Below are 14,029 nucleotides of genomic sequence, written 5' to 3'. Positions count from 1 at the left end.
TAAGCCTTTAGCAGACAGGAGATGTTTAAAATAGTCACCCCAAAGTAGGTTTACTCTAATCTCCCTTTAAAAATGTTTTTAAAGGCCAGGCAAGACAGCTAAAATACTATCTTTATAGGACCAACACAGTGAGTGGGTTTTAGTGATTTTTGAGTTAAAAGCACTTCTTTTATTCAAGTACTTAAATAGAAGAAACTCCTCCACTGTCATTGCATCAGAAGGTGCAGGGCTGCCTGGGACTATTGTCTCCAAGGAGTATGAGCCGTAGCAATTTTATTGCCTCTCATCCTCAACACAGTTTTATCCACATCTGAGAGGCTCTCGCTGGTGGTATTTGAAATGAATAGGCCTACGAAAATAGATTATTTTAATACATGCATAAGACCCATCCACTGCATCTTCCTAATGCCAAACAGCTAACATTCAAAACAGCTGAACAACAAAAGCAGGTATGAGTCAACCGTCAGTTCAAGCACTAGATATGACCTTAAGCGACATCTAAAAATATTTTTATTATGATCTTTTTGCAACCACATTTATTATTCAGTTAAAAATGCATATTAAAGTTTATGAAATAATATTATCAGTGTCCTTTACAGAGGCAGAGGATACTATGCTTATGCTACTTATAAAGATACATACTTCCATTCCCCTCAAAATATAAATGAAAGCTATAAGCCTGAAAGAAGAAAGCTGTTGTGTCTTATATATGATCAAATCTCACTCCTTGTGTTTTGAAACAGGCAGAAAATTGTTTATAACAGACAGCACCAACTACCTTGGTTCAGTAAGTCTCCAACAAAATTGTAGACATGTAAAATGGAATTAAGACATCTCAGCTCAGTATACAAAAAGTTGAAAATTTGCAAAGATATTAATGGAGCTATTGAAGTATTATCTGGCAAAAGTAATAACTGAAGGTTTCCAGCATCCTAGAGAAATCAGCAATAATGCTTGTCTAATGAATTCCAGAGTCAGTTTACAAATAGCTACATTACTATGAATCAGATTTATTTACCAATTTTAAAATTTGAGCAACTTCCTATGCTTCAAGGTTTTGAAGATCTGAATTAAATGCATATGTCAATCTTTTCTCAGAGACTTCAAAGTCTATATAAAACATGAAATCAGATTCGTATATGGCACACAATTTCTGCACTTTCAAATTGTAAAATCTCTAAACCTAATAAAATTGATCTAGTTAAAAAACAAAGATAATTCTGGCTTGCAAGAGTGTTTTGCAAAAGCAGGCATTGACTTCTAGAACTTGGAAGCAAATTTTCCCATCTTGGAGGCTATCAAAATAATTCAAGAGCAGTACATCTACAAATTAAACACAGATATCCCTCCACCTTGTTCCCTCTAACACTATCTTCTGAATTCACCACAGCCACAGATTTTCTTGACCTCCATGTTTAATAGCTACAGAAAAACAAACTGTATCAACTTCAGGTTAAAAAAAAAATCAAACTTAGTATTAATTTAAACATATTTCTAGAATGAACTATTCTCAGAATAATTCACCATTAGTATAAAAGTATTACAGTACTTGATACATAAAATGCCGTAACATCGATAAGGAAGAAATCCCATTTACATAAGAAAACCTTTTATAAAAACTATTAAGTACTTCACCTTGGGCAACCCAAGCATACAGTTTCCACCTCAAACAAAGGCAGAACATCAGCAATGTAGCAAATGACAAAACGAACACCATTTCCCTGCCTTTTTTTTTTTTAATTTAATAAAATGGATAGTAAGCTTCCATCCATGTGATGGATAATGAACACAGAATTTCTGTAATTCCAGGAACTCTGTTCTTCCCCCATGAAGTTATTATACATGCAAAGCTCTTAAAAATAGCTCTCTTAATTTAAGTATATTGCCTCTTGGAGCAAAGTTACATTCAACGGAGGTGAAAGTCAACACTGTTAGGCCAAATATCTTTACCAATCTCTGTAGCTTTAAGATGTATACATATACTTCTGCACAAGATAGCAACAAAATTAAAACTGAATTATAAAAACTAGGTATATTAAATATAAAATAAAAAGTTTTACTACTAAGTTTCTGAGATTGATTACTATCTTAAGACTTCATAAGGCCTTGAGGTATTTCCACTTCCGTGTACAGAATAGCACTGAGCAAGATTTCAGTCCAGGTGTCTTTAAACTCTAAGGCTCAGAGAAGGTGATCATAATATAATATTTAAAGCATCTTCTGCATATTTAAACAGATGGAGGAAAAATCTTCTATTTTCCATAATTTACCATACAAAAACTTACAAAAATCCAAAGCAACGGATAACTTCCAATTATTTTCAATCAATTACAGAGTTACTGGTGTTCTGCCCAACATTAAAACTTGATGAAATAAACATTAACAGATTGATTAAATATATGTTCATCTTCCCTCTAAATACACATAATTTTATTTTGCCGCTACATGTAAACAGGAAGCCAGGTCTGAAAGTGCTGACATCCAAGGAGGATGAAACACGACCTGATTTATGACCTCCAAAAGGAAGGATGCAGAGAGCCCTTTGGTAATGGAATTTCCTTCTGCTGTAGACATTTCTGCCAAAGACAGGGACAGAAAAAAAACAACAGAAGAGAAACGTGTCTTAGAACTAGCATTAGCAATTTCAAACAATAGGAAGAAATTATCCTAGAAATCTCTGTGCCCACCAACGTGGGAATGGTGAAATGCAAGTATATAGGAATTTTTTTTCGTTCTTAAATACTTTTCAGAGAGGAACAAAATGCAAAGTATTAATCAAATCTGTCTGAAAATTGTCACTGACTGAAATAATTTGAACAAGGAGTTTGATCAATGTGTTATCAAACAATTCAACAGACGTTTTAAATAGAAACATGAAACATCGAGATGATGAGGGGAAACACAGAACAACCTAAATTCCAATTATTTTATAGTAAACTATTTCTTATCATGAGTTTTGGCAGTTCTTCTGCAAACATTTGAAATATTACTAGTAAGATGTATTAAAACTAACTTTAAAATGAAAGTACAAACACTGAGGCTATCGTATTTTAATATTACGATCTAAGTCAACATTCACAAAGCAATTTAGATAATTGACGGCTTTGTAAACTTTATTTAAATAGAGATCCATATAGAATACAGTACTAAATAGAGGCTACAAAGAGCAGTTCAAAATGCCTGCTTCCTTGTACACCTAACCAGAACAACAGATAGCACAAAAGCAGGCATCATTTTCTGATGAAAAGGAGCTGCTACAGAAATGACTCAGCAGAATCCTCCTCCACCTTTATGTCTCCTCTCACTGCAAGCAGTTTTCACTGAGAAAATTACACGTGAGGTAGGAAAGAAAGGAGATGTTGGCTATCATAACTACCATCAAAATTAAGTGAACTCAATAACCAAAAAGTCATGTAACCAAAAGGTTACATGACAGTCACAGATTTGGACTATCAGGTATGCTGCAAGCAGCACTGGCCTCATCATCAAAATGATGTGTACACCAAAATGGAGGAGAAAAGAAAAGCTTGGAAAACTGAGGAAACTGCTTTTACCTCCAAGAACTGCTTGAAACGCATTAAAGAGCCCATTTGTCCAGAGCTGGTAATTGCTTCAATCCTGCAAAAAGATCAGCATGTTCCAGAAGGTACTTAGAAACTTGAGTTCAATTTACAAAGGGCATGGGAAGGGGAGGGGAAAAGAGGGAAAAAAACGGCAGAGGCAGCGGAAGGCAGAAGAGTCATTTAAAAACAAACACTCATAATAAGAAAGAGAAAGAAAGATTATTCACTTTCCTAACAACAGATATCATACCTTGGGAAATAGTCTTCTCGGATGAGCAACATCATTTTCCAGAATTGGACCTGATACTGTTTCATGAGGGCGTTGCCACACACCTACGGTACAGAAATGCACAGAGACCAGATTCCAGAACTAGGTCTCAGACTAGCATGACAACTTCAACGAACCTGCTCGATATCAATCACTTAGGCTTTAAAATGTCTGGAGAAAAACATTTTAAAATACATCTATACCTACTATAAAGCAAGCAAAGCCTGTAATTTACAGTATTACTAACATAATCACCTTTTCTTATTGACCACACAGAGTCATTGACACCAATTTATATTATTTTTCCTCTTACTCCAGTCTCCCTTCAAAAATAAAAGCCTCCCTTAATACCATTTGCTAGCACATACTGTGGTCATTTCCCCCATCTTGATTATTGCAGTAAGAGTTCATCAACTTTCTCCATGCAGTCAATTTACAGGAAAATTTACAACTTCAATTTAAACTACCTCAAACTTCACCACAACTTGCTGAATCCTTATAGTGTATTTCACTTTCTACTTTACTTTTTCATTTCTTCTTCTGAAATTCTTCAGAAGACATTTGATAAGCACAGAAGATGCTTCTATTTGACAATGTTTCTCTTCCCTGACTTCAGCCCTCAACTTTGGCTCTTATTTGACATAGTCCTATACCCCAGGATATAAATTTACATATATAATATATAAATATATATATATATTATATATACACATATATAAACGCTCTGTCGCTTCCAACACGAAAAAAATCATCCTGTTTTAATCAAGTAATTCAGGTGGGAAGGCCTCAGGACCTACTGTTCTGCATTGCATTGTACAAACTGATACCAAGTGATTAGCAGACCTTATACTTGTAGGATTTTAACTAAAATACCAGTAGCCTTACACAAGAACAAATATAACAACAGAAGCTGCATGTGCTCTAGGTAAATTTCATTTTTTAAAAATCATTCAGCTCCAAAGCTGTTATTGGAAGAACCCTAAAATACTCATGTTCTTTTGTGAAGATATATGGACAAGTTAAAGAAACCACTGTTAAAAATTACAATGAATCTCACCTAACCCAGCAACCTCATCAGACACCAAAATATCACCAATTTGCATCCCTTTAACCACTAGCAATCTACTTTACCATCTTGTCACAGAAAACAAGCAAGACTTTCCTTCTCCCTACCCTTAAATATGCTTGCTCAAGTACACTTTTCAGTGCTCTGCTGCTGCTAAGCAGACTCGTACTAGAACATCATTTACCTCTAGAAAATCAAAGAGAAGTGTTGCTGTCACATCTGCCAGAGGCTCCATATTCAACATCTGAGCAAGCCACCGCCATCCATGGTTCAGCCCGTGAGGATGGGTCTATAAAGCAACAAAAACCTGTCACTCACTTTATAACTTCCAGAATACTGTTATCAAAATAGAAAATTTCCGGTTTACTTTCTCCTTTATAAAGTTATTTTACAATAGCCATATATAAAACATGATTGTTACGAAAATATAAAAGAAGTAAGTAAAGGTCTACATTACAAATAGCTTTGCTTTTGCATTGCTTTGTTGATTATGGTTATGATCCTCTCCCTTCAAATATATTGCCAGCTGGTTTAAGTTCACCACAGTTCAACTGCAAATCATGCTCACAATACGTTTAGAAGTAAGAGTAATGAAGCCGCACACATACGTACCCCTTGTCTGTTTCCATAAGGCCACCGGAGTTGAATGACAGCAGCATAAAGACGAATCATTCCTGACATCCGTTTAAGGAAATTATCTTGCTGTTCTATCTTAGAATCCTTAACTTGATATCCAAGCATCCTAAGTATTAAAAAAGGTTCCAGTATTAATAGAGTAAAATATTTTCACTTGTGCCCCTGCAGTTCTGAACTTATATTAAGTCAACCGTACTGAGAATAAGAATTCTCCAGAACCATGCAAGGCTGATCATTGCACTCTGGATCATACATTCCACTATTTTGTACCACATCAGAATCTTCAGATTCTGTACTGGACACTTCAACTTGAATCAAGCTGTTTCTATGGGTATCAATTGTTTTTTTGAGAAGGACAATGAAGAAGAAACAAAAGAGCATCCATTACCCCTAAAAACACTTCCATAGCTGAAGGACACAGCATCCTCCAAGGGTGCAGGGTCAGGGGAGCTGCACACTTGTGAGTGAATCTCCAGAGTCTATGGCAGCATGTCACTGTGCCTAAGTAATTAAAGATGGGGAAAAGTGGAGTTCACTCAGGAGAAGACAGTCTTTGCCCTTGCAGCATTCATGTTGAAGGACTCTAGTAAGAAAGTTACCTCTGATACTCTTCCAAAGAAGTCCCATCTTTGAATGCAGGATAAAATGGCACAGAGTAGGGACACTTTTTGTGCAGATGAGCTAAAAACAGGTCTCCAACTCGAGGGTGTATTTCCCAGATTCCTGAAGCCACCACAGCAATTGGGAAAGCTGCCTCATGGTGAGAAGCTACTTCTTCTTCTCCTTGATTCTGAGTTAGAGGAGACGGAAAAGTCACTCCCCATCCCTTCAAGCCACTTCTCAGACAACATTTTTTTTTCTCCTTCTTCTTCATTTGGTATTTAGCTTCTACTAAAGGCTTCATGACTATGTAGCCACCCACAGAAAGGCTGATAAGGCCTACGTCCTCAGCTTCCACAGAGAAGGATGCCAATAAATTTCTGCTCCGGAGGAAAAAAAGGAGTTGGCAACTACGGGCACAATGCACGAGGCTGCACAGAAGTTCTCACTCCAAACAACCGTTTTAAAATGTTTACAAATTTTACTCCATGGGCTAATTTTTGCATGTATTTTGTCAGTGCAGGAACAAAAGCAAGTCTCAAATGGCCCAAATTTGGCAAAAGTAATAGAAAAAAGTACTGCCAACTTCCAAAAGCAACTTCAAAAAATAGCACTTTCTTTTTTGGAAAGTGCTAGGTAGACAACAGGGACAGAAGCTTGCCTGCTGGAGCTCAGCAGTGTCTTCTTCTCCCTAGTTTTGCCAATATGCAAGGTTTTGAGCATATGTACAATTGAGCATACATACAATTGTGTACAGGTACAAATATCAATCTGTTCTACTAACAATGTACCTAACTATTTAAGGATATGTAACATATAACTGTGGAATTTAGCACAGTTCTGCCTCCTAAAAAAGGACGAAACATGGGAGGTGGAATGGAGAAGGGAAAGATGAAAAAAGTTCTTTCATTTCTTTCTCCAAAAAGCACTTCCTCTAATCAGTATGAGCATTAACACTTAACACATGCAAGCTAAACTCTTAGTAAATTTGTTCTTAGTAGTAAGAGACAGAACAATATCCAAACAAAAAAAAGTAGTAGCTATCTTCATCACCTCAATAAAGCAAGCAATTACTCACGACAAATTTCTCTGCAAGTTTGTAATAAACAAAATCCAGACCCTGTGGATGCTGAGTCACTGATACAGTTCGCCCTCCACTCTGAACAGACTTTCCGGAGAGCAGGTTATTGATCTTGTCAAATATCTCTCTCAGTTGAGAGCCTGTGAATACATCAAAAATGCAAACACAGAAGATTAGGAAACAGTTAAAAAGCCTTAGGCAGACCACATCAGCTTCACAAAAACTAGATCAACATCCTGAAAGGCAAGACACCTCAAGACAGCTTGTCTGCCACATCTGATTAAAACCACTGAATCATGATCAAGCAAGATGCCTCTAAGAGATGCAACAGACCTTTAAAACACAAGCAAACATTATGCTGCAAAAGACCGAACTGTAGGTATACTAGCTCCCTAGTGTAGATGTAATGCAGAAATATTGGCTACATTGGGTCCTACTAAAATCATTACAGGAAACTGTATCTCAAATGGATTCCATTCTTGGTGTTTTCCTGACCTGCTATACTAGAGATCTGGCTCACAGGGATCGTAGCTGCTTTCTGCAAGTCCATTTTAATCTTCTTCACCTGCAGAAGAACATAAGATACTGTTGAAAACTTTACAGACAAGACATCTGATCAAGAGGCAGATTTTCATAGGGATGATACATGCCTTGTGTGCCAAATTCTGAAAGGAAGAATTCAGCCCTAAATCCTGCTCATCTTTAGAGAAATTAAACCCACTCAAAGTACTACACAGTCTATTCCTCACGGAACCGAGGTCAAGACGTTCATCTCTGGAATAGCTATGATTTAATTTAACATTTGTACCTTGAAGATCTGCAATGTAACGAATACAAAACCCTCACGAAGACAAGATGATGCCCGGTTCTTGTACATACAATTTTTAAGAGCTAAAGAAGCCTCCAACAGGATGAAAGGAGACAGCTAGCTTAGCCTTGCCTTAAGGAAGATCTACTGGATCTTCAAACATATGTGATGTACTGGCAGAGAAAGATGGAATGCACAGTATCTAACAGATTTTGCTTCATTTGCATTCTGAATAAATGTTCAAGCCTTCAATGAATATAGATTATTCTACTGTGGAATGCATGATGAATGAACATAACTAAAAATTATTAAGAAACAGTAACATACAAATGTTCAGAACCCATCAAAATTTTTCTGTCTAAAGGTTTTAGTAATATTAAGATATAAAGGACTCAATAAACCTACTTGACAAAAAAATGGATTATAAATTAAAATAAAAAACAGAAGAGTTCTGACAAGTATTCCACTGGAGTTAGCACACACCATTGTTTTTTAAGACTCTATAGCAGCCTAACCAGATTACTTGTCTGCTACAGTTTCAAACTGCACAACCCCCAAAACAGGTTAGAATTCTGCTCAACAGCACCTTTTGGAAAGCCTGCTGACCCACTTGAAGAAACTGATTTTCTTCAACAGACAATTAAAACATTTCTTCATGATTATTACTCTGACAGTTTGGATAAGCAGACTATATTAATAGAGGCTGCTAAGTCAGAATTTTTGTCTCTGTTTTTACTGAAAGCTGTCCTACTTCCGCTGGAGATGAATAAATCCACTCTTCAACAGGGTTATCATTTGCTCATACCTCGTTGTTGTCTTTGCAGTTGCTGATTGCACTGAAGGAAGCAATGCACTTGTCAGCAGCATCTTGAAGCTGCTGGTACCACTGCATAGTACTTTCTTCCGCTTTAACTTGAAGTCCTAATATTAGAAAAGAAATGGCAGAGGATTAAGAAATCCCCCCAACACTAGAAGATCTAAAAGAAAACTTAGGAAAATTGCGAAGAGCCAACAGCTACAAGCACTTTTTTTTTCCAGAATTCAGTCTAGAAAGTTATGGTTATAAATTAACAATAACTCTGCATACTATAGGTGAGTCCCTGTTTTTCAGCCTAGTAGCTTATATATGTAGAATTTCTGAACTTAAACTATGACCAAAAAGGAAATTATTTCAGTGATCTTTCCCTGTATGTTTGTAGTACTACGCAGGATCCATCTGCCCTTGTAAGAAGCCACAGTGTTATTCTCTGGTTTTCTATTACACTGCATACGTCTAGGAAGAGCAGTTTTTGATCCAGTTAATACAGTCAGTTTATGCTGCATCAGTTTCTCTGACAAAGTTTGCTGCCAGCAGTCCCATACCCATTTTGCTAATTGTGCTAAGAAAGTGAAGGCTACCAGAAGGCACATCATCACAACAGTAAGGTTATGCAGTAGTAGTTAGCCTAACAGCTAAACAGCGTGTGACAAGGAAAGGAAAGCAAAGGAAGAAAAAGGAAAAAGGAGGCCTTCACCAACCTTCCCTCTGCTGCTTTCCCCCTGAATGCTGTGCTGGGGCAGGAGTCTGAGCTGTCATCTGCTCTTTTTTCAGTAACTCTTTCTGCTTCTCTTTCTCCTCCTCTTCATCCTTCCTCTTTTTTTCTTCCACAGCAGCAGCAATTTCTTGCTGCATGCTAGATATCAACCCTCGCATTTCCTGCAGTGCTCGTTCAGTATTGGCCACATCTGCTTGAGTAGGGAAGCCTCTCTGTCAAGAAACAGAAAAGGCAATATAACATCAATCTTTAGCTCTACTACACATAGACCAAGAGTAAGAAGAAGGAGCTTTCAAAGCATTAGCCTTTAGGTAGTCCCGGAACCAACTATACATTTTATTGTCTTTGGTGAAAAGAAGTTTCTCTCATTTATTTGTATACAAGGATAATCATAATAGGGTCTTAGTCCAGGGTTAGTCCTCACAAGATTTAGGATAACAAAAATGAGTACCACGCCTTCAAATACATAAAATGGAACCCCAATGCAAAGTCCAGGCTGCTTCCTCCACAGGAAGATGGCTGAGACACACTGGAACAGAAGATTAGCCTTATTTTAGGGTCTCATTTTTTAAGCTCTGTGTTCCACTTTTACATAGAGAAATTTGATAAGAAAACCTAGTTACTTGAGAAAGCTTGCAAGTACAGGAATGTCACAATATATTTGGTATTTCTCTTTAACAAATTATGAACCACTTCATGGTGTCTCCAAACAGAACTTTACAGCATCAATAGTTTACAGCATTTCAGTATTCAGTCTTCCTCCTGTAGAAATCTTCATGTAATTTTCTAAGTCATTTTCAAGGTTACAGCTATAGTGCAACAGAAGAGAATTCTCCTTTGAAATTAGCTGCTTTAAAGGAAGCATATCTAAAAACTTTTCTGTAACAACTTCTTATTTAATGGCCTCCTAAAAAGATACCTTTGAAGACAATTCCAGAAGTTTTAAAAAGCAATGACAAATAAAGTTAAAATCAGCCCCCACCTCACTAGTGGTGCGGATGAGTCCTGACACCAGCCCACAGATCTGGTTGCCACGATTACTATACACAGAAAGATCGATTTTTGGCAGGTCCTTGTGTCTGTAATTGGGATCAATCTGCTGGTTAAGCTGCAGCACCTCCTCCTGGATAGAATAAAGGCGACGCAATCTCTCCTGGCCTTCCTCCTTACGCAAACGCTCCAGCTCCTCCTGACGCTGCCTCTGTTGCTCTGCCTCACGTAATTTTAGGTTTAATATCTGGAGAGAGAAAGACACAACAGAAAAAGTATTTAAATAATTCCAGCTTTACAGATCTTTCCTGTTTCCATGAAGACAAGTGCATATAGGGAAAAAAAAAAACACAGTAATCTTTTCACCAGTCCTGGTTTGAATTCCCAGCACAGAAGTACTAGAAAGCCTACAGTAGTACAGCTGAAAAATTTTGCTGCCTATAGCATATATGGAGCCACAGAGCAGGAGAAAAAAACAGATTCGGGGGAAATTTTAGACTGTTTGATATCCTAGAAGCCAGGACAATACAAAACACAAAACTATTTTCAAGTTCTCCCAAAGAAAGCAGCAGACAAAGCTGTAAGGATATGCACAAGAACATCAGAATGCTCTATTCTATATAAGAGGGAAAAGAGTCTATCACTAGCAAAGTAGGAAAGGCAAACTAACCTCTGAAGAATAAAGCCTTATCCATTACAGACAATGTCTTGACTGGTCACATATTGAGAGAAAAGCCCTAGCTCAAGTGCTAACATCAGCAAACTTGGAACAGAATTGTTAGTCCCCAGATAAAGGCTCCACTCTCGTGCTCCTACAACATATGTGCCTTTACTGTGCCACAGCAGGCGTCTAAGCACCAGAAAATAAATTCTCATTCCAGGGATGTTAGCTATGCAGATGTATAAATGAAGTAGTCTTTCCAGTTCCCACCGAGCAGTCGCTCTCTCTTATGAAAATTCTTACAAGTCTCAGACCTTTGCTCTGTGTCGATGTTCTTCTTTCAACTTCTCTTGCTGTCCCTGAGCTTCCTTAGAGCTAAAATACATAAAGTCAGAAGGTGATTATTATATTCAGGACATGAAGAAAACAAAATACAAACACATACAAGCTACTTTTAAGCAATGCTAGAGGAATGTTAATTGTCCGATAAATACAGTCTTCCTCTAACCATTGAAACCTCAGAAGCAGCTAGAGATCTACTCTGAAAAGCCAACAGTACCAGGATAGTTAATGTAAGAAAAGCAGCAGATGACATTTTTGAGCATCGGTGACTAGGGTAGATTGTTAGGCCCCAGAATTAACCCTCATTTGATTAAACTCTGAAAACAAGAGTGGGCTATAACATTTTAAAGATACTACATATTAGAGCTAATCTCACCTCTTCTCCATTACTTCTCGCAGATCCTGGAATTCCTGATGCTGCTTTAGCTCCTTCAGTTCATCAAAGCGCTTCAGTTGTTCACTTGCCAGGTCATACACTGCCCTCACCATCTGCTCTTGCTGCTCCTGACGCTGCCTTAGCCCCTCCTGCAGATTGCAAAAATACCAGAAATAACAGACTAAATAACTGTCCTACTATATCTACCAGCGTATTGTTACATTTCTTTATATAGCTCTCCTATAATTCATGTGCACCCTTCTTTTTACCTTTCCTTTCAACCTGTGCATCTCTTCATACATCCGAATATAGCCTTCAACTTCCGTAACTTTGGAGGGCAGAATGTTTGGGAAGACTTCCTGATCCATTTCCAAGAGATGGAGATCTTCATTTCCCTGCACAGTCAGTGTATGAGCAAAATTGGTGATTGATTATAACATCAGAAACTTATGAAGGAAACCAGGTAAGTCAAGTCTCTTAAACTGCATGTTATTTGCAGAGAAACAGACAGAGTCAAACACCATACAACTCTTCAGGGCAGTTACACACCCCATTAGTATAATCTCCAAATTTTGAGCATTCTCAAGAGACACCAACAGCCTATGGGGCAGTCACAAAGGCAACTGTAACCCAGAGAGGCCGGACTTCTCAGCTTCCCTCTAACATCAGCGAGAGTGTTATGCTGAAGGAAGCCAAGAGAGGTTTCTGCTTCAAATTTATTGTTTAGGAAAAGTCTTCAGCCTCTCTGTCTTAACTTTGATCATGTCTTGTTGCCTCACTAAGATGTTTTCCTCAAAAGATACTTCATAACTCTAAATGGGGCCAAAAGGATGCAAAACTTTGTTGTTTAAGCTTAATACCACTGTCATATAATTAAATCATCATTTAATACACAGCAATATACATTTGCTTCCTTTTCATGTGCTTCATCAATCTCATGTTTACAACTGAACTACTCACTGCCCAGTTTCCTTCTGTTTTGCCTTATAAAAGAAAACTCTAACACACTAGAGACTGACTTGGTCTCTGGACCTGCTCTCTTGGAGTCTGGAAAAAGACTCCAGAGAACAGGCAAAAGAGAAACCAAGGTGTACTCACGTACGTCTCAACAGGTCTGATCCTACTGTGTGGCCTTATTCTTCCATATGGATAAAGCTCATGTTAATAATCTATATAGCTATACTGTTCCAACTAAGTTTTTCTTAGTTACCACAAAAAAAAAAAAAAAAAAGCTTGCTTTTCACCTACAGTGAAACATTACTATATCAGAATCTTAGTATTTTCAATTTTATTTTCTCCTTGTTAAGCTAAAAAAGGTCAAAGTTGAGCACGTTTTCCCCACAAACAAATTAAGAGATCACCAAACAATCTTTATCAAACACGTCATGGCAACAAACTGGCATAATTCTTCTTATAGCTGCTCACACATGGGCTAGTTAGACAGCTACCTTTACTCCACTTGGCACCGCAGATGGAAGCGGTGAAAAGCCCTGCTGGCTGGCAGAAGAAACGGCCTTCTCGAGAGAGGACTGGTCTGAGTGAGGAGTGGATTCCTCGGGCGTTGAACTTCTGGAGGGTGCCGCTTCTCGGGCTGACTGCCCAACCACCCTGTCCAGGACCCAGCCGGAGTAAGAGGACAGCATGAGAGGAGCCATGCATCCTTCCAAGATATCCTGCGGGAGACAGCCTTCTCCGTAAACACGCAAAGCGCCAGGAAAGCAGCGTCTCGTTAACAGCTTAATAAAGGAGCCGAGACGGGGAACGTTTGCGCAGCTCAGCAGGCGCGTTAGGATCCCAGCTCCAGCACCGCGTTCGCCTTTTCCTTCTGCAGCCTTTATCCACGCTGCGCCCGCACCCTCACGGGGCGGCAGGACCCCGCTGCGACACCCCGACCCAGCCCAGCGCAAGAGCCGGCAACCGCGGCCGCCGAGCCGAGCCGAGCCGAGCCCTCACCTCGTCGTGCAGCCAGCGGCGGCAGTAGATCAGCTGGCCCTTGCTGGAGGTGCGCAGGGCCGCCAGGGTCTCCCAGCGGAGCCGCCGCGGCTGCATGGCTGCCCGCCTCCCTCAGCAACGGCCGCGCCGAGCAGCGGCACCGCCTCGCCC

The 14,029-nt window shown here is 38.8% G+C and overlaps 1 protein-coding gene across 1 annotated transcript; it reads right to left on the bottom strand.

The window, feature by feature from the left end:
- Window positions 1-204: 204 nt before the first annotated feature.
- Window positions 205-13,996, bottom strand: GLE1 (GLE1 RNA export mediator). Its single transcript, XM_062591081.1, has 16 exons — window positions 13,880-13,996; window positions 13,375-13,599; window positions 12,196-12,321; window positions 11,927-12,075; window positions 11,523-11,583; window positions 10,540-10,794; window positions 9,541-9,769; window positions 8,828-8,943; window positions 7,710-7,779; window positions 7,212-7,354; window positions 6,133-6,323; window positions 5,510-5,639; window positions 5,082-5,186; window positions 3,814-3,896; window positions 3,555-3,618; window positions 205-2,576 (listed from the first exon to the last, which is right to left on the bottom strand). Exons 1-16 carry the CDS (start codon window positions 13,973-13,975, stop codon window positions 2,508-2,510), a joined length of 2,112 nt encoding a protein of 703 aa, XP_062447065.1. The 5' UTR covers window positions 13,976-13,996; the 3' UTR covers window positions 205-2,507.
- Between the last annotated feature and the right edge of the window lie 33 nt (window positions 13,997-14,029).

Source organism: Rhea pennata, chromosome 18, assembly GCF_028389875.1.
Source record: "Rhea pennata isolate bPtePen1 chromosome 18, bPtePen1.pri, whole genome shotgun sequence".
NCBI lineage: Eukaryota > Metazoa > Chordata > Aves > Rheiformes > Rheidae > Rhea > Rhea pennata.
Note: the sequence above shows the minus strand (reverse complement) of the source record. Positions and strands in the feature narration are given on the sequence as shown.